Raw genomic sequence first — 23,177 nt, 5'->3', positions numbered from 1 at the left:
TTGACGTTGAATGAGAATTTTAATTACTCTAATTTTTATTAAATTACCGATGGAGAAAATAGGATGTTACATGGAAATTGTTAGTTCCATGGTTTTGTGATTGTCATGACAAGTTCTATTGTCATGTGTTTCGACAGATGTTCTGGAAAAACACATGAGATTCTAGAAGATTCCTTAAATATTTAATTAATTCCTTAAATATTTGATTGAAAAATATGAGATTCTAGAAGATTCAAGCACTCATACAGGCCCATCCAATCAAGTATTTTTTAGGGAAAGTGTAGATTTGATTTGGTTTTCATAAAAAGGATTTTGGAGACTTTTCAGGAAACTTTAATTTGATTTGGTTTGTTCCTAATTTTTGTGAAGATCTTGCAGCTGAATGAAAAAAAAGGAGAAGATTGAATTTGATTTAAGTCCAAGCTCATAGTGCGAGATTTTATAAATAAGGACTTGCTAAACCTATAATAGCAAGCATTCACAACAACAAACCGTGGGTGCAAATACGTGTTTAGGGTTTTGAGAGTAGTTCATGTCTTTGTGTTTTTGTTTGTATGGCGCTCATGTATCTTTTGATACATTGAGGTGGACTAATTGTTACTTAACTGTTTGTCAAGTTATTGTTTTCACTCATTAGCTTTTAAGCAAAGAGTTTAGTAATGTTCTTAGTTGAAGCTTTTAAGTAAAACTAAGTATTGTTTATCAGAAGTGTAATAATTTATTTGTTCCTTGGTACATTCACTAGGATTGTGGTTGGTTTTATCACTGAGGTGATTGTGGAAAGTTAGAGGGAGTTCACATATCTAGGAGGTTCCTAGTTAGAAATTGCATAGAATTAGTGATTAGGTGATAAGTTGTAAACTGAGATTGTTTAGGCTTTGAACTAATACTATTATAATGGATTTCCTTTCATGGCTTGGTAGCCTCTAGAGTAGGTGAGTTGTACCAAACCAGGTTAACAACTAATTATGTTCTTTTACCTTCTGCATTTTAATTTTGCATAATTTGTATTTTGGTAAAAGTATTTTCTGTCAGCAGATGATGTCATAACATTTGTCTTACTAGTGCTAGAATTTTAATTGGAACCTAATCAAGCTTTATTGGTGATTAAATTTTGTGTAACTAGTGTTATTAGAATCTGATCACAATTGAAATAATGTATATGATATTTCTTGTGTAATATACAATAGTTTGATTACTCATTGTTAAAACATTTGTAAGCTTTGTGAATTCTGCTTCTGTCAAAGTGATAAAATGCCAATAAAAGTATAATTCACATATTTTTCATTTCAAGTCTTCCATCCATAACTTTGTAAGACCTCTGATATTCTATTTATGGAATATCAGTCGAATTTTGTTTTTAATCTATGCACCCCCTCTAAATTATTTTCCTACTCCACATTTTTACCCAATAGTTATTAGGAAGCTAACTATTTCCACCTTACCGAAAAACTAATCAATTCAGGTTATCACGTTAGGGGGAACCCTAAAGTGAGAGATATGATTATATTAGATATGGCCCATATAATTCGTCATATATGGGTAGCACGTAACTATATTTGTTTCAACAATGCTAAAACCAATACACATACTAAATTTAGCAACACATCAGCCATTACCAATCTCAATTCTTCGTTGTTGAAAGGAAGATTCTAGTCAATCTTTAAATAGATAGATGATACGGAAATGAGAAAAAAAATTCTTTGGTGGTTTGGAGAAATCCAAAGGTAGTGTGGGCGAAAATAAACACAGTCTTGTCAAAATATGAAAGCACTAGGAATAGCAATAGCATGTGACCAACAGAATAGCATGAGAAGATTAATGTGAAATGTTGACATAATGTATTGATCCAGAGTGATTCTCAAACAGTCACTCATATTCATCACAAGAGAATTAATCTTTTGGGAGATATAGATTTTGAAAAAATTTTATAAATGAATTTGATTTACTCGCATATCTTTAGAGAATGGAACCATTGCGCAAACTAGCTAGCAAATTTGTCCATAATATAGTGAATTTTTTATGGTGAGAAAACCTTTCATTCTTCATTAGAAAGAAGTACTTTAAAGACATTGAAACACTTTTGATTTGTCTAATCTCATATTTGTTTAGCTTCTTGAACCCTGTTCTCCATTTTTGTTGTTTTTGACTATTCTATTTTTTCTTTTTAATATTTTATTTTTATTTTTCCTTTTGTCTTTTCTCTTTGACGAGGGACTAACCCAATTTTATAATTATATTTTTCATCTTTCTAATAAATTAAAAATTACGTTTATTTCTCTTTGAAATTAAAATATTCCCCACTTTAACTAAATAATAGTTATTATATGTGATATTTATTTCCTTTTTTTACAGTCGATCTCACACATATTAGAAAGGTGGATTCTTATCTACCCAATTCAAAAAGTTGGGTAAAGTTACATTCAATGTGAAATGTCTTGGAAACAAAAAAAAATTATTTAATAATTAATTAAATAAGATAAAACTAAATGATGCAATGTAATTGGTGGAAGGTACACTACCCAACTTTTTGAGATGGGTAGAGAAGTTGTCCCGTAATAAAAAAAAAAAAGAATACCTATGCAAAAGTTAGTATCTTTTCATATTTTTCATCATCCACCTAATAAAGTTGGTCCTAATTAGATAAAACAATTACTTTAGAGATGCTTTAATTTGATTAAAAATAAATAATCATCAAAAAATAATTTGCTTTTTTTTATATATATTTTACCTAAATTTTATTTAAATAAATTATTTTGACTTTAAAAATACTCAAGTAACCTCGTCCGCGTCCAAATCTTATCTTACACTTTCCTTTCTACTATCAATTCCCCATATTTCCATCTGAAAATTGACCCATACCCCGCCCACACTATGTTCTAGCTACACTATTAAAACAACCTCTCCTTGTCATCAATCAAGTCACAACAAACGTATCCATAACCAAAGTACAGTCTCATTTTGTTTTTTTCCATATAAATATCATTACTTAGAAGAAGTTAGTTTTTTGTGCTGTCATAATATCACTTGATAAGGTATACGTGCAGATTCTATACACATTGCTTCTACTTAGCGTGATGTTTCAGCCATTATGAATATCATAAAGACAAACTCATCGCTTAACTATCATCTCAATGAATTGCATAAAATATAGTTTATTTAAATTTAGTATTCATTTCAAAAGGTTAAAATAAATAACTTTGCATCTCATTTGTTAGCCATATATTTGTACAAAATCCTAACTTTGCATGCACTCCAGTGCTTGATTGATTGAAGAAAATTCAGCATCTAAGGTAGCCATGGTCGACACTGAGCCTCCACCGCGTCTTGAGGTGATCTATATTGCAAATTTTATTATTATTTTAGTTAAACATTCATTATTTGTTCTCTAAATTCTTTGGCAATGGCAGGGTAAATATGCTGCAATAGTGATTTGCTGGTTTCTTGGTATTGGAGGTCTTTTTGCTTGGAACAGTATGCTGACTATAGTAGATTACTATATTTACTTGTTTCCGGTAATTTCTTTGCTTTCTGAATTGTTCTTGCTGATAATTTATTTGGTGTAGCAGCATTGTTTACTTGCTAGTATCCTGAATGATGGTAGTTTGTTTTCTGAGATGCATTTGCATGTTTCATTTTATGATTCTTAGACTTTAGTGTCGACACCTCTGTAAAAAAGTGTTGAAAAAAGGTGTCTATGTCTGTGTTTGTGTCTGTCAATGTGTGTCTGTGCATCCGAAACCTCCCTTTTTATCACATGATTGTCTTTAAATATAACTTTTTAAATTTCATTTATTCCTTGTGCAGAAATACCACCCTTCTAGGGTGCTAACTATTGTATATCAGCCATTTGCATTTGGAACACTAGCAATTCTGGCTTACAATGAGGCAAAAATCAATACAAGACTACGGAACTTGTTTGGATATACCGTCTATTTCTTTGGCATTTTGGCATTGTTAATTGTAAGTCCTGTACATTTGTTTCAAAAACTCTGATTCCTCTAGAATATGGATTTTTGTTTTATTTTACTTTTCCTATTTACATACCATAGTTGGATTTAGCAACATCTGGTAAAGGAGGGATTGGAACCTTCATTGGCATATGCATAGTTAGTGGTGTATTTGGAATATCAGATGCTCATGTACAAGGCGGAATGGTTGGAGACTTGTCCTACATGCTTCCAGAATTCATTCAGGTCAACATCACCAATGAAATTACTGCTATGAGGTTCAAAGTTCAAACAGTATCTTCAACATGAGCATTCTTTTAATGGTTTTATTTATGCAGTCTTTCCTCGCTGGTTCTGCGGCGTCTGGAGCCATAATATCGGTTTTGAGGTTAATTACAAAAGCAGTATTTGAGAATTCTCCAAACGGTCTTCGCAAAGGAGCTAGTAAGTTTAACTTAATTATCAATGCTTAGCTTGAAAGCATTTCATGATTCAAAGTTTTGCTAGACTAATGATTTTAAGCTTTTAGTGGTTTGTCATTATACTATTATACTGATCATTATTTGTAATTATAATGGTTGCAGTTCTGTTCTTTGCCCTATCCGCATTTTTTGAGTTTCTGTGTGTTGTTCTCTATGCATCTGTCTTTCCTAAACTAGCAATCGTGAAGTATTACCGTTCAAAAACAGCATCCGAAGGATCCAAAACGGTTACAGCTGACCTTGCTGCCGCAGGCATACAGACCTCACCGGGCGAAGTACAGATTCTTTTCTTGAACATTCCTATTTTTGTTGTCTTGTGATTCAGTTTGCAAGACTAATGTCCTTTTTTTTTTAGGCAACAGAAGATTCAAAACAGCAGGAGCGCAAAGGAATGAAACAGTTGTTTGTAGAAAACATTGATTATGCACTTGATTTGTTCCTGATTTATGTGCTAACACTGTCTATTTTCCCCGGCTTCTTATCAGAAGATACTGGATCACATAGTTTAGGCACATGGTACGCTCATCAGAGCATTGCTTTTTTTCTTACTTCACATGTTCTATGTTGTATATATGTGCTGATTTAAGAGCTGATTGATATTTCCATCTGTTCCAGGTATGCTCTTGTTTTAATTGCCATGTTTAATATATGTGATCTTCTCGGAAGATACATTCCACTTGTGAAAATATTAAACTTGGAGTCGAGAAAGTTGATCATGATAGCAGTTATTTCTCGTTTTTTACTTATACCGGCATTTTATTTCACTGCAAAGTATGGTACTCAGGGCTGGATGATATTGTTGACATCTTTCTTGGGGTTAACCAATGGTTACCTCACTATCTGCGTTTTCACTTCTGCACCTAAAGGTTACAAGGTGGGTGTGTTTTCAGTTTTCACTATCTGAGATTTAGAATTGTTGAAATATATGAATTTGGTTAAGACTTGATGTTTTTGATATTGTAGGGACCTGAACAAAATGCTTTGGGGAATATGTTGGTGTTGTGTCTTCTTGGAGGTCTTTTTGCAGGGGTAACACTTGACTGGTTGTGGTTAATAGGTAAAGGATGGTGAGATTTTAACCAGCTAAACTAGAGAAATAGTAAAGTCATTGTTCTCAAACAAATGGTGGAAATGTGTATCTTTTAGCACTTATATACTTCTCTTGAATTGTGAATACAGTATTTTAATAAAGCCTTGGTCAATAGATTTTTGCCCTGTTATAAAATCCATCAACATAAAATCCGCAACCATAGAAACGCGTTGGAAACAACACTCTAAAGATAACATTAATTTCTAGATTCTAGATTCTAGAGTTCTAGTTTGTCTCGATCACTTAAATTGTCTTGTGGTGGTGTTTAGAATTTATAAGAACATTAATATCTTGATCCGGATAGAATTTTATAGTTTCAAGAAACTTCTCCCTTGTTAATTTTAAGATCGAAAGAAACTTAACAAAATTTGTTGTCTTTTTTTTTTTTTTTTACTTAATTTCCACAGTTCAAGTTAGGGATGTGCATGGATCAATAATCAAACTAAATTAAACCATATATATGATTTGGTTTGGATTTTAAAACTATTTTATAAAGCTGGTTTATTTTTTTAAAACCGGTTTACATATGGTTTGCACTACAAAAAAAGAGCTCAGTAGTGACGTGATTATCACGCCACAAACAGAAAAAACACTTCACAAATCATTATTTGCGACGTGATCATTTACGTCGCAGGAGGCAAGGTGGCAACTTTTAGTGACGTGATTTTAACTTCACTATTTAGTGAAGTGAAAATCACGTCGCAACAGCATCTTTATTAGTGACGTGATTTACATGTCACTGCCTAGTGGCATGCAAATCACGTCACTAAATTTACCTAGAGGAGATATAAAAGCGCAATTATATATGTGAAGTTGCGACGTGATTTACATGTCACTACTTAGTGACATGGAAATCGCGTCACTAATATTTTTTTTTGCAATATATATATATATATATATATATATATATATATATATATATATATTTAAATTAATAAACTAAATATATTAAAATTAATAAAATTAATAAATTAATTCAATAAACTAAATATACTAAAATTAAGAAACTAAAATTATAAATCTAATATTACTAAATAATGTAATTATAATTTAATTAATAGGTTCCACAAAATCAAAAGTAACAACAAAATAAAAACTAAATTAAATCAACAATTAGTCCGGGTCGGAAAACTCATCCTCATTTAAATTTTCCTGATCAGTCGGCGCAGAACTCCCCATATTTTGGTTTCCCCCAAAGGATTGCATAAATTGTCGCATTTGTGCCTCCATATCCGATTGTCTTTTTGCCATGACCTCCATTTCCCGCTGATGATCATTCCGCATTACCATCATTTGGGCCTCCATTTGGGCTTTCAGTGCCGCTTCACGTTCCGCCGCCTCACGCCTCACCTCATTTACTGCCAATTGTCTTACGGTTTCTCTCTATTCATCTGTTAAAGTTACAGGACGTGAACCTCCTTCCCCATCGAGAACTCTTTGATATAGAGTTATATCATCAGGTCTCAAGGTGCCTGCCAAATTTCCACCACCAAAAAAACACTCGTTAGACCCCTTGCCACCAATGACTTTAGTCCAAAGATAAAAATCCACATCCGGATGAAGCGGCTCTCCCGGTCTTGGAGTATACTGAGGATTAACAGTCAGAAATTGTACAAGCAATGCCTGATAATCATCCTACACATACAAAAAAAAAAGTTAAATATAATTTAGTTGCCACATGAATTTCACGCCACAAATTTAGTTGCCACATGATTTTCACGCCACAACACCTCACATGCCACATGAAAATTATAACACCCCAATTCTACCTGTCGGAATTAATTAATAAATCAGAATAATAAACTTCATCAACAAATTAAGGAATCACATATTCATGGTTTCCACTTTGCAATATTTTTTGCATCATCAGGTTAATATTCATTCGAATATACCGATCATATCATCAATCATCACATAAGCACATATATAATACCGATAGCTTAACCAAATATAATACCGATAGCTTAACCAAATATAATACCCAACTTAACCAAATAATACCGATAGCTTAACCAAATATAATATCCAACTTAACCAAATAATACTGATAGCTTAAAAAAATAATACCGATAGCTTAACCAAATATAATACCCAACTTAAATAACTTACCATAGCTTTTTGTGTACGATTGTCAAAAGCTCCTGTTTTCTTTTTCCGAGTCCTCGCAACCAGCTCGGTCATAAGTGGTGGTCTATTTAATTCCTTAGTCTAAATAACAAAATAAACTATAATTAATAATATCAATTATTAGTTGAAATGATAACTTTAAGAAGTGGTAATAATTATTACCATGCGTCGAACATGCTCAGCAGTGCTTATACTTCCAACAGCATTAAGGCAACCACCCTTTTCAGATGCTCTCATCTTCTTTGCATTTTCAAATTTGGCCGCAAACTCATCACTCTCCCAATATTTAAGAAGTTCCCGAAAACTCATCACTAAACCGGTTTTTCACAAAAACCAGTTTTACAAAAAAAAAACGGTTTTAAACCGATTCTCTCAAAACCAGTTTTTATTTTCTTTTAAAAAACCAGTTTTATAAAAAAACCAGTTTAAAACCAGTTTTTAAAAATAATCCGTTTAAAAACCAGTTTTTAAAAATAAAAAGTTTAAAAACCAACATTATATCATGTAAAGACCAATTTTAAATACCAATTTTATAAAAAGACCATTATAAGAGCAAATACGTGTGACTTATAAGAGCAAATTCTGTTTAACATGTAAAGAGACGTAAGTTCTACAAAATTAAGATTAAAACTAGCATTATTGTAATCCTAATATGGTCCACAAAAAATCTAGCAGTTACATGAAGTTTAATTAAACTGACACACCAAATATCATATAGCAACAAAAAAAAAAGACACTCCAAAATGGACATTTTAAGTCCTCCTCTTTGTTGGTTTAAGCCTTGGTCTCAAGAAGCTTGTCGATCATGAGCACTTTCTTCTTCCACGCTAATGCCAAATTCTTCCTCAAGTCCCATCACAATCTCAACCTGCACAAAATTTGAAATGCCAGTCTAAATATGGTCAGCGAGATAGAAATCAGTGTTGTCAACTAGGGAAATATGGTCAGCAAAATAGAGATTAAGAAATAAAGTTTTAGAATGCTTGAAAGTTAAAGATGAAGGACTGTGCAAATGGAATACAGTTTTAGAATGCATAGATCTGAATGTTTTAAGATGATCACTTCACACAAGAAAAATAATGTTACCAATATTTATAGCAACAAGAGTATTTCTTCCAAACAAATACTCAGCAGGTTTACAATATGCTAAAAATTACCATAGGTCTTACACTTGCCAGAAGGTAAGTTTTAATCTTCATTTGGTTTTACTAGTATTTTAGGACAAACAGTCAAACAATTAAGTTAATGTCTGCTCTTCCAATTTTGAACAGTGTAAAGCACGTTTATGGCTATGAAGTAGTTCCTCAAGCTATTGCAGATGCCCAACTTATTGCAAAGTTAAATGACATACAAAATACAACATTTGTTCAGGGCGATCTCAATAAAATTGACGAGATTTCTTGGTATATATATAGGTTTATATGTGTCATATGAAGATAAGATCTTGCATTATTAAATAATAGTTTTTATGGTCAAATATTGTTGGCTAGCTTTGCATTTAGTTTTATTGTCAAATATATATTGTTGCTCGGCTAGCTTGCAAATTGCAATCAACTCATAATGAGCAGCAGTTACATGGTGGAGAATAAAACATACAGAAAAGCAAAAACAATGTGTATAACCAGTAGCATATACAAACATAATTCGGTTAGAGTAGATATTTAGTATAAAAGCTTTACCGAATGCAGTACAGCAATTAAACGGATAAGTCCTCTTCGAGTGCAACAGAGGTTGAAGATGTTGAATCGCTAGCACCATCTTCCGTATAAAGTAATTCTACAAAACATATAAATACATTTCATTATGCCTCAAGTATAATAAATAATAATACATTAGCGAATATACTTAGTTATCATACCTTGCTCATATCTCTCAAGATCAAAATCTTCATTTGTAATCAAGGATGAAGATGTTCCTTTGAGCCAATCCTGAGTGTGTAACACCCCAATTCTACCCAAAGCATTTAGGCAAGAAAATATCAAAGTATTAAAATTTCATACAACACAATTAGGATGTTACACTAAGTAACCAAACAAACACCTAGAAAACAAACGGACATCAGCGATGCCAAAATCATACAACACCTGCCAATAAAACGATACATAACACACGGAAGATATGAATATATATATATATATATATATATATATATATATATATATATATATATATATATAGCTCTCACTCTCAAAGAGGAGTTTTCCAAAATAAAGTGTTTACAATACACATCAGCACATCATCACATATACATGTTCAAAAGAGTCATATAGAAATAAATAACAACAGACTCCCGACTACCCGGTGATACATATCAGAGCGACCGACAAGACCAACTGGAGAACTACCTCTTCCAAAAGACTCCCACAGCGGCTAATCTGCAGGATGCCACTCAAGCATCAAATCAGCAGAAGGGTGAGTATATAGTTCATTACGAATAAGTATAATATATGTAGCGACTAAAACACAATTAATCAAAATACAACACACGGATCAACATAATATCTCAAGAATAAAAGTCACGGCAATCCACTCATTCAACCACAATCGATATATAAGTAATGTGACACATGAATGATAACATAAATTATAAAGACAGACCATGATGAATGAGACTCGACTATGCATATGCATGTGGTACCAAATCCGGAGTAAACTCCTCCTTGTCATTATGACAAATACACCTGGCCGAGCATTATGCTGGGACTTTATTCCACTCAGGAAGCCCGCAGGCTATCGTCATCGAGCATGTAGCTCCCACTGATGACCTCTTGCCACTCAGGCTAATGTACCGTTACCGAGCATTAAGCTCCTATTGGTAACCAATGCCCGCAGGCCATCTGTTAACATCATTCCGCCATTAACGTATTGAAATGTTATGATGCGCAAATATATGACTCTATTACATGACAACAACATCATCAACAATATAACACGATCATACACTCACGTTACATCGTTTATATTCTATCCAAAAGGATACATCACCAATTAATAACATCGTTATCAATTACATCACACCATAATTACCACACAAGCATTAATAAGCACACAGCACACATTCACCGTCAAAACATACTGGCCACATCGGCATAGATGAACTTATAACACACTTATACACATCAAATTAATATTGACCATCAGCCCACAACTTCATCAATACATCATCAACAAGTTGTAAAAACAACAATTCAACAATGATAATACATCATTCTCATAACAACAATTACTTGCCATAAGGCCACACATCATGTTAACAACAAACAACCAAACATCGTCACATATCAAGAATGAACATTCATTAATACATAACACATATGAACATGGTTTCATGTTATCGACAACTAATCACATACCTCGTACCAATACGTTAACATTCACACAACACATCATCATGATTTATCATGCACTAGTTCACAAAACCATTTATGAAAATCAAACAACCATTACTACATCCAACATCATCATATAGAGCATGGAAATAGCTTCCCAACGTTTCAAACGACACATAAAACGAACACCCAAGTTAAAAGATACGACTTTTCAAAGTTTGGAAAACATAAACATACTTCATATGTTAACCCTACTTAGTTCTACCACTAAATCCTAATAAAAATAATAGGATACTACATACTATGAACCATTTCATTAAATCTTAGTGTAGATTATTGCCTTAGCTTTCCAACGCTTCGAACGGCGACAAAATCGGAGCTACGTATTAAAAGTTACGATCGTTACAAAATCTGTCAAAAATGGAAAAAGCTGTAGGTCGACGCATGGAAAACATAGGTCGACGCATTGAACTCCTGCCACCCTCGGCTATGCGCACGCTGACCCAATAGGTTGACGCATTCATCAGAAAACCCAGATTTTTGCCTTTTAGGCTACACAGGTCGACGCAAACCCCTGTGTAGGTTGACCTAAGCTTCGTAGAAACCCTAAAATCACCATTTCCACCACCCAAACTCTTATAAATATTTCTCTAACACCTATACATCATTATAACATCAATATAACACACACATGCCATATAAACAACATAACATTCAACTTTCATGGTTGATTCATTAATCTCTCTCAAACCTAACATTTTCTTACAAAACAAGAAAAAATGGAAGATATGGAAAGGATGAAGAAGATGAACAAGAACAACTATATAAACCATACAAATGCATAATAAACGACATACTCCCCCTTACCTTGGATTTGTTCTTGGATCAAGGTTTGTTTTGATCTCCACAAAAATCCCTTTTCCTCTTCTTCTTCTCTCTTCCTTTCTTTCTCTCTTCTTTCTTTCCTTTCTGTTTTTCTTTCTTCTTTTCTTTTCTTTTCTTATATTCTTTTCTATATCCCCCCTACTTCTCCAAAATATCTCAACAAAATATCTACTTTACGGTCTAAACTCAATTGCTCAGAAAAACCCCAAAACGCAGAATATTACCTTAATAATATTTCTAGTACCAAAAATATGAAAACCTTCAATTAAATATTAGTCCGCCATCTCGAACTAATACCGACTGAAACGACTCCAAAAACGGTAAAATTCCAATAAACGTCACAAACGACCAAATTAAGCATATACTTATATTTCCGGGCGTTACAGAGTGCATATCAGTGCTTCGACTATTTTAGGTGTTAATGAGCTACGATATGGATCAAGCACCCTTTTTCCTGTACTGAATGCAGATTCAGACGCCACTGTGTTATTGGTATAGCTAGAACATCTCTTGCAATGTTTGCAAGGATGGGATAGCGACCAGAGTTTACTCTCCACCATTCTAGAACATTTATCTCCATGTTATGCTCTAACTTCTCTCCAAGATAAGCAATTAATTCATTATCTGCATTGTCACACCCTTCTGAAAGATAGAACTCAGCAGTTCCATAAGGATGACTAACACTACCAAAAACTTGCGGCTCATTTGAATTACCTTGAGGGGACATAATTCCAACACAATATTCCTCATAAATAGATTTCAAGCAAGACTCTAAGGTTCCTTTCAAGGCATCAACATCAACCTTATTATAATATCATCGTACCATCCAATCAACCAATCTAACCTTGCGTCTAGGGTCGAAAACTAGAGCAATCAACAACAACATGTTAAGCTTATCATGGGATCCCCCAATACTTATCATACTTCTTCTTCATCTTTTGAGCTGCTGAACGTAGATGTCCATCTTCAGACGCACACATAGCCACAATGCTCTTTCCAATACCCAAGACCTCAAACATATAAATATTGCTTGTCAAATAAGATGGCCCTGATATTTTTACAGTAGCATCATAAAATGATTTCAAGAATGGAATGATTAAGTTGATATGCTTCCAATCGTCTTTCGCCGGAACACCTCTTCCCTTTTTTGTCAACTCATTCACATACCTAACACAACATAAAATGAGAATAAGAATACTAGTGTTAGCAATAAACTCATAACTCTTAATCACAGAAGTAGGAGTAGAAATCCAAAAATGTTTTGTTACCCTTCATAGTTTTGTTACTAAAACCCAAAACAGAAGCAAATTCGAACCACACCATTAACATACATCTAACCAAAAACAGTTGCAGCCCCAGTACATTTCAAGAGGGAAAGAGGAATAATTTGAATTCATCACACATGTTCCAATTGTTAATTATATTATCCCTTTTACCCCACTAATTGTTAAAACTAATTTCAGTTTAACCACACTTTAATCATTGATTAAACTATTCATTAACCTTATTCTAACTTCAAATAACCTATAAAGTACAAACTAACCTATTAACTTATACCTTAAGTTAGTAACAAAATCCTAAGTTCTGTTTTTTATACATGCAACCAACTAGGGAGTCGTTAACATTCCATTAATTAGAAATTGGAATAAAGTAGAATGTCTGCTCCAGTAAACAAGTGTATTGACTAAAATATCAGTACAACATTAAACTGCTAAAGCCAAAACAATTTAGACATAGCTAACACAACTCAGATTTGATTGCCACGGCAAAGTTGTCATCAACTATTTTATACACGCAGGAAAAGTACATGCAATGAGATTAATTTTTACACGCAGACAGTATAAAATACAAAATACTATCACACAAAATTAATTCTCATACCAAGTTGGAGACTTTAAATAGTAATGATATGATTGTAAAGCGAACAAATCCAAGTACACCTATCATAGGGATATTTGGAGTCTTCGAACAGCAGAAAGTAAACGAAAAAATGTAAGGATGGAATCACTCCGATTGCACATCCTTAGTATCTAATTTAAGTAAATGTATTTGTTTTTTTATGAAAGTTAATTTATTTTCAACAAGGATGAAATAAAAGGAGAAACAACAAAGGAAGGGAAATCCTAAAAAGTAATCAGTATAGGAGAGCTGTGCAAATTCAGAGGTGAGGAAACACCTTTGAAGTTGAGGGCATTCTCAATCATTAATACTTGGAATCACAGAAGTAGAAATTGACAAAGATTTTATTATTAATCTTACTAATGTCAAGCTTACAATTCAGTCACATAATATGACTTAGATTCTGTTAATGCTAACCAAAGTGCTCACAAATCAGTCACAATGCCACAACAGTCATACTAAACATTTGGATTCTGTTAATGCTAATCAGAGAGCTCACAAATCAGTCACAAGGCCACAACGGTCATAAACACTTGGATTTTGTTAATGATAACCAGATAGCACACGTAAATCAGTCACAGGGTCACAATAGTCATAAACACTAAAGGGTGCAACCACAAATCAATAGCAAATTTAAAAACCAACAATCAGTACCAATCATCCCTAAGAATTATCTTCCTATAGTAAAAAACACTACTCCATCTTCCCTTTCCAATCAACACAAACCAACACATTCATTAAACATTCAAATTACAGAAAGGATATTACACAAACATAAAATACTATCACAAATATTGCAAAATTAATTCACATACCTTTTATTTTGGTAACCTAATTCTTCAAAAGTTCTTTCATGTTTTGATGCGCATACTAACATCAAGTAAGTTGAATTCCAATGAGTCTCAACATCTAGAGAAACTAAACCTTTATAGTCCATGCTCTCTCTCCTCATCAATACATGCCTTGAATTTAGCAAGCCTCGCGGGAGAAGATCTAGCATACCAAACAGCATGACGAACTCTATAAACAGAAGCATCAATGTCTTTCAAACCTTCTTTCATAATTAAGTTCAATATGTGTGCGCAACACCTCATATTAAAATTGTTTCCGCTCATAACTAAACTATTCTTGGACAAAAGCCTTCTCTTGAGACGTTCAACCCCAACATCATTAGATGAAGCATTATCAACCAGCAAACTAAGCACGCGGTTTAAACCCCATCTATTCAAACACATCTCCATTGTTTCACAAATAGAATCCCCTGTATGATTTGTGACTTGACAAAAAGTTAAGATCTTCTTCTGTAAGTGCCAATTATTGTCAATGAAATGGGTCGTCACACACATATAGCTCAAGTTTTGACAAGAAGTCCACATATCGGTGGTGAGACAAACTCTTCGACAATTCATAGAGATAAAATCTTTCAAAATCATTCTTTCTGTGTCCCATAGTTTCAAGACATCACGTGCCAATGTTATGTGCGAACAAATCTGAAATCTTGGTTAAGCGAGACTCATAAATTCATGAAAAGACTCGTGTTCAAACTTTCGAAAAGGAATCTCCATGTTAATGAACATCTTAACCATTGCTCTTCGAATAGCTTCTTGGTCAAACTTGACAATTATAGGAGAGCTAACATGTTCTTCAGCACTTGTCATAGAAGATGATGTCTTTTGCCTCTTGTAAGTGAGACATCTCGATAAATGAGCATGCATGGAACTAGTTCCATTATTATACTTAATCTTTGTGTCACAGTATTTGCACGAAGCTTTTTGTTCTTCTTCTGACGATACAATGAAATGATTCCAAGCCTCTGAACGATTCTTTCGCTTCTTAGTGTGAGGAGGTGGCATTTCATTAGAGACGGTAGGTGGAGAGGTTGAAACCGTATTCTCGGATGTTGCATAACTTCTATTAGTCATCTTGAATCTGTTAAAAAGACCAAACACGTATTAAAAATAAAGAACTATAATAAGTGTTTTGTTGGTAATGTAAAGTAAACACCTATTTAAACTTATCTTATTACATAAGCATTTATTTAAGTGTTTTGTTGGTAATATTGAATGGGAGACCTTATGATATAGCTTAAGACATGTTCATAAACTGTTTTTAGCTTAATTTTATAGATTATAAAAATAGTTTATAGATTATACAATTTGACTTTATTAAAAAAAAATTTTGGAGAACACCCATTAAATAAACAACTTTTGGAAAACACCCAAAATATCACAAATGTGTTTGCAAAGAATGTGTTCACAAATATTTTAAAACACCATTGTCACAATCTTTTCAGATTGGAGACTCCATACACACAATCATTGACTACTGACACATTTAAAGAGACACTGCAGGGAAAATCTTCTAACATGTGCATAATTTAACATCATAAGAAAATTTCTAGGTAATTCACTTGTATATGGGAACCTTCAACTATTATAATGAACAAATTTCTTCATATTCAATTGAATTTTCTAACAGAGGTAGTCATTATTCAACACAAAAAATAGATATGATGTTTTACCTACTGAGACTTAGAAACTTGGCCTTATAGTGAATGTAGCTATGATGTTTTACCTACTGAGACTTAGAAACTTTGCCTTATAGTGTTACGACAGGAAGCATGATGCAGTACTATCAAAAACAAGTTTTATGCAGGAGATGTACCTTAGCAATGTTGAGTCAACGCAACCACCCGAGACAACGCGATTCGTTATACTTCTTACTTTTGCATATTCTAAGTTTCTTCCATTTGAGATGAATGACAATGACGAAGATGCTGTCGGTGAATAAACAATAGACCTCCGAATGTAACCGATTTCGTCGGTGGCTGTCGATTGCAGTTTTTCCGGAGCGTGACGTCTGCGTGGCCGTGAGGTGCTGCGTCGGTGGAGAAGGCGGTAGAAGAGAAGAGATAGAAGAGAGGGTTTGGGAATTAGGGTATGTCTCAAATTTGGTAACCGATAATGTGATCCAAATTGAATAATGGTTTCCGTTTTTGTTTTTGTTTTGATAAATGGGCCTCCGGTTTTAATTTTTAATTTGGGCTGGGTTTTTAAATATGGTTTAATTTGGATATAGATTTGGTTTATGGTTACTGGTTTTTTTGCACACCCCTAGTTCAAGTGACTTTGACCGTAATATACTATTGGCCCTGCATTTACAATTGGCTTAATTTCCATGAACAAAATCAATAGAAACGTAAGGAGAGAAGTACGCAAATCAGAAATTTCAAAATCATCACTTCTTTTGCTTTATGGTCATGACTAAACCACACTGCCTTCCAAAGCCAATACTCAGCATGTAAGGAATGTCATACACCGAGAAAACTAGAATAGTGTTGAGTTTAATGAAAAAGATCAAGAATACTTCTAAACCAAGAAATTAGTTTTAGTGATTATTTTTTACGTCGCTAACTCAGTCACTAAATGTCGGTGTTACACGTCATTTGCCGCATAAGCAAAAAGTAATATCATTACTCACATTTGAATGAAAATGACTAATTTGATATATTTTAAAAAATTAAATAACTTAAAAGGTCTTTTTAAAAATTAATGGGCTAAACAAACCCCGAATCAAAGATATGTGACAAAAAATTATATTTAATCAAATTAGTTATTAGGTTTTTACAATTGTCTAAATTTATAGGAAAATAACAATTGCATCTTTATTGATAATTAATGTGTCTAATATACAACAATTGTCATCATTATAATAATGACTAGCAACACCTCAATATTCGGCTTCAATACTGGAGCAAGATAATGCGGGTTGGGGTTAAGAAGATCATGAGACCATGTCACCAAGAAAGACATAACAATTAGATGTAGATTGTTTGGTATCTGGGCAACCTCCCCAATCGTATTAGTGTCAACGGGGTAGGACAACACTTGCATGAAGACATTTCAACTCGTTCATTGATTTCTTCTACATACTTTTTCTAAACAAAAATAAGTCAGCATGTCGTTGACAGCAATACCTACAAAATAATTGAATAATCCCAAGTCTTTCATAGTAAATTCAGAGCTAAGTAGTGTGATATGAGAGATTTTGGATAGTCATCAAAAGAGGCAGTAAGAAAGATATCGTCCACATACAATAAAAATATGTCATATGAGAATCTTCTTGGTATATGAAGATAGATTTATCATACTTAATTTGAAAAAATACTATAGAAGAAACATAGTCGAAAAAACATTTATACCATGATCGAGGATCTTTCCATAGAAATCCAAAAATTACTTAAAGTTTTCACTAGTCCTTTTTAGTGTGTAACTCTCCAAAAATCAAAACAAGACAAAGAGGGGGTGCCTCATTAAAAAACCCTACCCAAGGGAAAAGTTTGACACTCCATTATTTAGAACAAGTTTAAAGGGTTTTTAAAGAAATAACAAATGACAGAGACAATAACTCAACTTATTCAACAATGAAAATAATTAATTAAAGCATAATCTTGCTTTTGTCCCACCTTTCGGTCATGCTAGTGGTTTCGCTTGATAAATATGTGCTTTCAAGATTAGTTTCGACAACTTGTATTTTGATATTCATGTTGCAGTTTGACACATTTCGCCTCCTTTTGGACGACTTCTTGTCTTTTAACTGAAGGTGGAGAAAAACACAAGAAAGGGGGAATTGAATTGTGTTCTTTATCAAATTAAAATTCTCTTTCTCTAAATTCTTTTCTTTCTCTTAGTATCTCATCTTGTGGATATGCATTAATGTTGCGGAAGCATGCTTGGAATAGAGTTGCATAACCAATGTGATATTCATTTTAACTTCTTTATATCATCAGAACTTCTGACTTGTCTCAGTATAGTTTTGAAGACATTTTGCGTGAATGTTCTGAGTTAAATGAATTATACAGAAAGTAAAAGACACGTTCATTTTTAACCTGATTCACCTTCTGAATAAGGCTACCTCCATTCCACTCTCCTCAGGTGATTTGCCTCTGAAACAGAGGACTTAATCCACTATAACCAAACTTTATTACACTTGCACGATCATCCATCGTGACTAACAACCTGCACAACTAACTGCTGTGACTAACTGTCATGCACTCGGTTTTTTTCCATACCTCTGGTGGAGAGATACGCGAACTGACTCTTTTTTGTTTCTGCTTTTGTATTTTTTGAAAATCAGAGAGTCGCCACCGACCTTTTATTTTATCCAATTAAGGAAAGGTTTATAAAAGAAACAGAAAAAAGACCTTTAAGAAATTCTGGGTAAGGGGGTAGGTTATACAAAGGGAAGGTGTTAGCACCCTTTGTATCCATGGTTATCCATGGGCTCTTTAATTTGCTTAGCTCACTTGTTTTCAATTACTTTTCTATTGCCTTGAAATGCTCGTATGTGGTTTCAAATACCTTTGTAAATTGACTTTGTAATGATCCTTGTGCGGATGTATACAAAGTGTTTTTTATCTTTCAAAAGATGTTTTGAAAAAAAGAACGTTAACTTCGTAATGATCCTTGTTTGGATATATACAAAGTATTGTCTTTTTTTGAAAGTTTTGTTTTGAAAAACAATGATATATGAGAGATTTGTTTGTTTTGATTTGAGCAAGCAAATTAGGAGGTCTACCCTGAGTTATAAGGTCTTTATCCTATTTCTTTTAAAAATCTATCCTTTCACCGGATATAAACAAAAGTTCGATTTTGTACTCGAAACAGTAGAATTTGATTTTGATTGATTTTGAAAAGAATGAGAAAAGGGATTACCTTAAGAGGTGCAAGTGTGACTGTGTTTAGATTCAGATATTTTATCTTTGGAGTTTAGTGATCTAACGGTTTAATTTTATCTTTGACATACACGCAGTTTATATGTGCTGGAATTTAAAATGCGGAAATGTAAAATGCGGAAAGTAAATCTACGCTATTACATCGATTGTGCAGGAAATGTAAACTACGCTATTTACATGGATTTGACAACCTATACATTTATCTAGGAATTTAAATTGCAAGAAAATAAAAGAAGTATTTTTGGATTTTTTTGATGATTGATTTTAATTATAATTAATGCATGATTAATTTAATTAAAATGAGGAAAAGATGGAAATAAAATTTAAACCTAAAAATTAAGTTTAAAATATGTTCAAAGTGCTTGTTAATTAATTTTAAAACAAAACTAATTTTTTTGGAATTTTTGAAATTGATTTTGAAATCATTAAGTTAATTAATACATAATTATACAAATAATTATACAAATAATTAAAAATTAAAGAGAAAATTATCCTAAATATGTACAAAATTAGTTTATAATATATAAACAATATTTAATATAAAGAACAAATTTTTTATGATTTTTTGATTGGTTAAAATAATTAAAAGGTAAATATATGCATATTATCTAATTAATTATACAAAATATTTAAATTATGAAGAAAAATAAAATATTTTTATATCAGAAAATAAAATATTATTTTAGAAGCCTAAAAATATTTTTTGTGTATTTTTTGGATATTTAAAACTATTTTTAATTAATTTAACAAAGAAATTAAAATAAAATAGAAAATAAAAAGATAGTAATCAGATGTGGAAATTAAATAAAGTCCATGGTAAGGATGAGTGTTTTGATGCGCTGGATTGAGAGTTAATGAAATCAGATGGCTCAGATATTGAGACACATGGCAAAAGTGACACCTGCAAAGCACCGGATCACAAATTAATTTAAAAACACGCGCGCGCGTTTTGACCAATAGGGAGAGGCCACGTCTTCGTCTTCAACCTCTCGCCACCTCTTTTAACAGCGTTTTCTTAAGAAAAGCGTTGTAATAGGTGAACCTTAAACCTGGAAAATAACGAATAGGGGTTAGACACAAAAGAAATTTGGCGCGAGGTCATGGTTCGATTCGTCTAGTCCATACGAATTCAATGGTACCACTTAGAACCTGCAATGTTGCCTAATTCAAAAAGCCCTAATTTTGAGATCATGAACCCTAAAATGGTAGCTTCGTGAATACTCAACCAAACCTTAATTAAATGTCCAGAAACGATCAGGACATCAAACTAAACTCAAATATATGTCTACATCTTGTTAAACATGCATGTATTATGAGATACAAGTTGATTTTTATTTGAACAAATCGTGACCTGTAGTGCTTGATTCAATGAGTTTCAAGGCTTGCAATTGATCTGGTTACGTTTAGTGAGGGTTAGGGAATGTGTTTGAGTACTTAGTTTGTGTTAAAACAAGCTGGAAATTAAAATTCGAATTTTAAATTTCCTTCTAAATTTCAAATTGATACAAGTGTGTTTACAAGCATAGAATGGTTCTCAATTCGTGTCTCCTTTTTTTTACTAAAGTGTTATAGCTCTTATATAGGCATTGAAGTGCTTAAGAACTAAGCTAAAAAGCATTAAGTGCTTTTGTTGAATTCTTGACTTTTCCAACACTTATGGCTTTGCATTTAAGCTACCATGGCTTGACTTTCAACCCTCCTTCTGCTGTACTTTGGCTTGGGGCAGAGTTTGATTGATTCCCTTGATGAGTCATGCTTAGAAATTAAGCCATCCATTATCCTTCCATTTTCCATTTTCATTTTAATCTTAAATGGGATAAAATTATACCAAAAATGGAAAAAATGGTGTGGGCTTTGTCTTGGTCGTGGGAGGCCCTTTACATCATGGTAGACATGTTTGGATTATGGAAATTAGGCCCCATTTGGAAAAAATACATTTTTTTATCAATGTTGGTTTCATGCATTTTCCCAAAATTTAGCCAACTTCAACAAGGTGTAAATCCCTCAATTTTTGTCATATGAAGGAGATCTTGCACTTTTTGGAAACATCAAAGAGTCCTCTAACCAATGTCTTTTGTCTCATGTCAAAATGATTTTTGATGCTCCTTGTGTGTCCTTTTGAAAAAAGTGTCTTTTTGTTGACTTTGAAAATGACCTGTAATGTCTTGATTCATATTTTTCAAATGGTGAATCAAATGGCCATGGGACCAATTGCATTTGAAAGATAATGGAATTTCCTTCAAAATAAGCTTTGGTTTGTATTTTTTGGATGAAGGATGAGAGAGTTATGACCAGTCAAAGTTCAGTTGACTTTTTAGGAGAAAACCCTAATTTTGAATCTTAGGGTTTTGTTGATTTTTGATCTTTCCTTGATGAATTATGATCATCCAATGATCAAATGATGAATCCTTTAAAAAAATATGGATGTTGACAAAAAATTTCATTTTTGACTGTCTGTTGACTTTTTTGGTCAAACGGGTCGTCTGTTGACTGTTTGAGCTGCTGACTGTGCGTCTGAGTGAATTGAAGTTTGAAAATTTGTATGGTGGTACTTTGAGATATATGGAGGTCCATGAAATCCATTTGAGGTCTCAAAAACTTGTTTCTCCTGAAAAAACAATAAACCCTAATTAGGGACTGTTTATGTAGGAGACTGTTAAGCGTACCTGATTTTTGCGCAGTGCTGAGTCTCTGCTAATCATGTGATATTTAGAAGACTTCTAGAACAAAAATCTTGGAATTTTGAATTATAAAAGTTTGATTTGATTGATGGTACAAAACACGGAAAATTGCACTGTCAGCGGTTTGACTGCCAACTGACTGTTCAGGCATTAATGAAGCAGTTAGAGTGAAAAATCAACAGTCAAAGTTAATTTTCTTTTTGTTGTTTTTGTTTTATGTGATTGGTGAAAATTTATTTACATGACTTGTTAAAAAAATACAGACATAATAAATAAATAATATTTACTGTACGCGAGCAAAATTACCGATAACCCTGAAAATCATTTAATGCACAGAAAAATAAATATTTAACTGGCAGAAAACACACAAAATATTATCTGAATAATTAAGCAACAGTATGACAAATAGTACAACATTTAATACTGACAGTACAAACATTACATACTATAATGAACGGTACGACGAGTAAACGGTACATTTAAGAAAATAAGAGATACGGCAAACTTTAAAAATGACGATTAATAACCCATGCTATGACCAACAGAAAATAGATGATCGGGAGTGTAACCATCGCAGGTCCACATTTTTCAGGACTATGCAGACAGAAGAAGGACATGATCACCGTAGCAATGGTGATGACCATAATAAAACATGTTTCCATCCGCTTCGCCATTTTGTCGGGGAGGACGAGAGAATGAATATGAAGTAGAAATTTGAGAGATGAGTTAGAATTTGATGTGAGATTTTATGGAAAAAATGAGAGGTATTTATAGAATGAAAAGAAGGATAGAGACGTTGGGGAATGAAGTGATTCCGTACAAAAGGAAAACTTGAGTGGAAGTAAGATTTGAAAGAAAGTGTATGATAGTGTTGGAAAAAGAGAGATGTGTAGAATAAAGTTAAGATTTGATTTTTGAAAAAGAGATTTGAAAAGAGATTTTGAAAATAATGGAATATAGTACAAAAGTTAGTGGGAAACAAAAAATTAATAATAATTTA

At 32.9% G+C, this 23,177-nt stretch overlaps 1 protein-coding gene and 1 long non-coding RNA gene across 3 annotated transcripts; one reads left to right on the top strand and one right to left on the bottom strand.

Moving 5' to 3' along the window:
- The first annotated feature begins 2,954 nt into the window (after positions 1-2,954).
- LOC131606682 (equilibrative nucleotide transporter 3-like) lies at positions 2,955-5,608 on the top strand. The gene is made up of 10 exons (XM_058878848.1): positions 2,955-3,035; positions 3,260-3,332; positions 3,411-3,515; positions 3,808-3,963; positions 4,053-4,196; positions 4,289-4,394; positions 4,535-4,707; positions 4,788-4,948; positions 5,048-5,306; positions 5,396-5,608. The coding sequence occupies exons 2-10, from the start codon at positions 3,300-3,302 to the stop codon at positions 5,501-5,503; spliced, it is 1,245 nt and encodes a 414-aa protein (XP_058734831.1). The 5' UTR covers positions 2,955-3,035; positions 3,260-3,299; the 3' UTR covers positions 5,504-5,608.
- A 2,647-nt stretch (positions 5,609-8,255) lies between these two features.
- Positions 8,256-16,742, bottom strand: LOC131606681 (uncharacterized). Of its 2 annotated transcripts, none has more exons than XR_009284968.1 (7): positions 16,427-16,742; positions 14,578-15,691; positions 11,846-13,030; positions 9,948-10,024; positions 9,508-9,599; positions 9,329-9,425; positions 8,256-8,517 (listed from the first exon to the last, which is right to left on the bottom strand). It is a non-coding gene; the product is annotated as an uncharacterized LOC131606681 (long non-coding RNA). The 2 variants fall into 2 exon arrangements; XR_009284969.1 differs by having other exon boundaries at positions 9,995-10,024.
- Positions 16,743-23,177: the final 6,435 nt, after the last annotated feature.

Source organism: Vicia villosa, linkage group LG5 (genome assembly GCF_029867415.1).
Source record: "Vicia villosa cultivar HV-30 ecotype Madison, WI linkage group LG5, Vvil1.0, whole genome shotgun sequence".
Classification (NCBI taxonomy): Eukaryota; Viridiplantae; Streptophyta; class Magnoliopsida; order Fabales; family Fabaceae; genus Vicia; species Vicia villosa.
This window is presented reverse-complemented; position numbering and strand designations above follow the sequence as displayed.